The sequence below is a fragment of the Astyanax mexicanus genome, chromosome 20, assembly GCF_023375975.1.
Source record: "Astyanax mexicanus isolate ESR-SI-001 chromosome 20, AstMex3_surface, whole genome shotgun sequence".
NCBI classification, from domain to species: Eukaryota; Metazoa; Chordata; class Actinopteri; order Characiformes; family Acestrorhamphidae; genus Astyanax; species Astyanax mexicanus.
Window position 1 is genome coordinate 799,430 of NC_064427.1, and position 1,947 is coordinate 801,376.

A 1,947-nucleotide genomic window follows, 5' to 3' on the forward strand; every position below is an offset into this window, starting at 1 on the left:
GAGGTAGAACAGAAAACAAAAAACAAAACACACATTGCTTAAATTACATTTTTTACTCAGCTATCTTGATGGTTCACATGCGATCATATTATACTGTTACAGCTGTTAATCTTGCAAACATATGTTTTGTTCTGTTCTCTTTTGCAAAAACCCAATAAACAGATAATAGTTTAAATTTAACCCTTAGATATCAGTGTTTACCTGGAGGTCAGACTCCACTAAGAAGATGCCGAGCGCTATCACGGCATCCCTCCTCCTCTCATCCAGCTGGAAGACTCCACGACAATCCACCGGACACATGCATTGCAGCTTCTGGACCTAAACACAATACAAGACATTAGTCAACTGAATTTCCAGTTAAATAATAGACTGTCATGACTGTTTTGGATCATATTAAATCATATTAAATCTCCCCAGGCATGATGGCTGCACAAGCCACAATCAAAACATTAATCTAAACTGACCTACTTGCATTTTTGCAACAGGAGTCACATAAAATCACCCAAAAGCAGTGTGTAAGACTGGTGGAGGCCTTAAAAACAGGTTTATTCCACTAAATATTAATTTCTGAACTCTTAAAATATCAATATTAGTGTGTTTTTGTAGCATTATTGTATGTCTGAAAGCACTGCATAATAAAAACTTAATAAAGAGAGAAACTTATTTTCAATCATGTTTATTTCCTGTACATATGCAGTATTGACAACAAAACTGTTTTACTTGACTTGACATGTTGTCAGTAGTTTATAGAATAAAAAAAACAATATTATCAGATAAACTGATCATTTTAAGGTGCTCTATTAATTTCTAGTTAAGTTTAAAGTTAATGACAGAACTGAGAGGATTTTCTGCCTGTGGTTTCTGGGCGTAAACATTAACCTAGTTAAGCTAAGCTAAGCTAACTAACCAGCAGCTCAAGTCTGTATATTTTGAATCGGTTTAAATGAGTGTCAGTTCCAGTTAGTCATAGATTTAATTTGGAGGTTTAATTCCTAAAATAAACCCAACAGTAGAATAGTAAATTACGCGCTAAATTAGCTTATAAACAGCTGCAGTGTTCAGTAGTTCCTGGCTAGGCTACGCTAAGCTAAACTACCGGGATTAGTATAGGGAACAGCGTTAGCCTGTTAGCGGTTAGCAGTTAGCGGTTAGCTGAGGTAAAGCCCGGAATCGGGGGTTATTTACCTTCTCCAGCGGCGCCGGGCGGTGAGCAGCGAGGGAGCGGGCCAGCGAGAGCACCGTGTTAAAGTAGAACCCCCGCGATCCGCCTTTAACAGACATTATTACCGTTAACCCGAGATAACTCACAGTCCTGACATTTTACAGCCTGTAAGGACAAACACAGACCCCTACAGCAAGCGAGGAGGACCACACCGTCCGGTGCGGGCAGCGGGGAAACGCGCTGTGGAAGTTTCAGCAGTGCTGTGCGATACTCTGTATATCAATATCGATCCGATACAGGGAGACTGCTGTCGATACTGATATATATATATATATTCCAGCTGAATCACGTTGGAACTTAATATTCAGAAAAGGTCCCGGTTTTAGTGTCACAATGGATTAATTTGTAGATTATTGAGTAAAAATAATGAGGTCATATGACTTTTGACAACTTTCCAAAATTCCATTAATCCATCTTTTTGGGCTTAACTATCATTATAAACATAAATAGAATAAATAAGAAACTCTAAATACAAGCCAAAAATGTAAAAAATATATATATATAAATTTTAGCCCAAAAAGTGTTATTTTTTTTAAATACTCTTAATAAAATTTAAGATAATGTTTGTCAATCTGACCCAGGAACATATTGTGGGTTCAGTAACGTTGCCATATAATATTATATGAGATTCAATAACCAATTCATAAGAATTCATAGGAGAACCGTACTTTTAACCCTGACGGGAAGAACACAACAATAAAATAAAATACAATAAAAGTCACATA

The 1,947-nt window shown here is 36.7% G+C and overlaps 1 protein-coding gene across 4 annotated transcripts in view; it reads right to left on the reverse strand.

The window, feature by feature from the left end:
* The window catches only part of pi4kaa (phosphatidylinositol 4-kinase, catalytic, alpha a), a 41,520-nt gene extending 40,142 nt beyond the window's left edge, over positions 1 to 1,378 (reverse strand). For 3 of the 4 annotated variants that reach the window (XM_022680760.2, XM_049468485.1, XM_049468486.1), the window contains exons 1-2: positions 1,186 to 1,377; positions 202 to 318 (exon numbers count right to left, since the gene is read on the reverse strand). In XM_022680760.2, the coding sequence (XP_022536481.1) occupies positions 202 to 318; positions 1,186 to 1,281 (213 nt within the window). In that variant the 5' untranslated portion in view covers positions 1,282 to 1,377. Of the gene's footprint in view, positions 1 to 201; positions 319 to 1,185 lie in introns of all 4 variants that reach the window. The other variant, XM_049468484.1, reaches the window with a different exon arrangement.
* Positions 1,379 to 1,947: the final 569 nt, after the last annotated feature.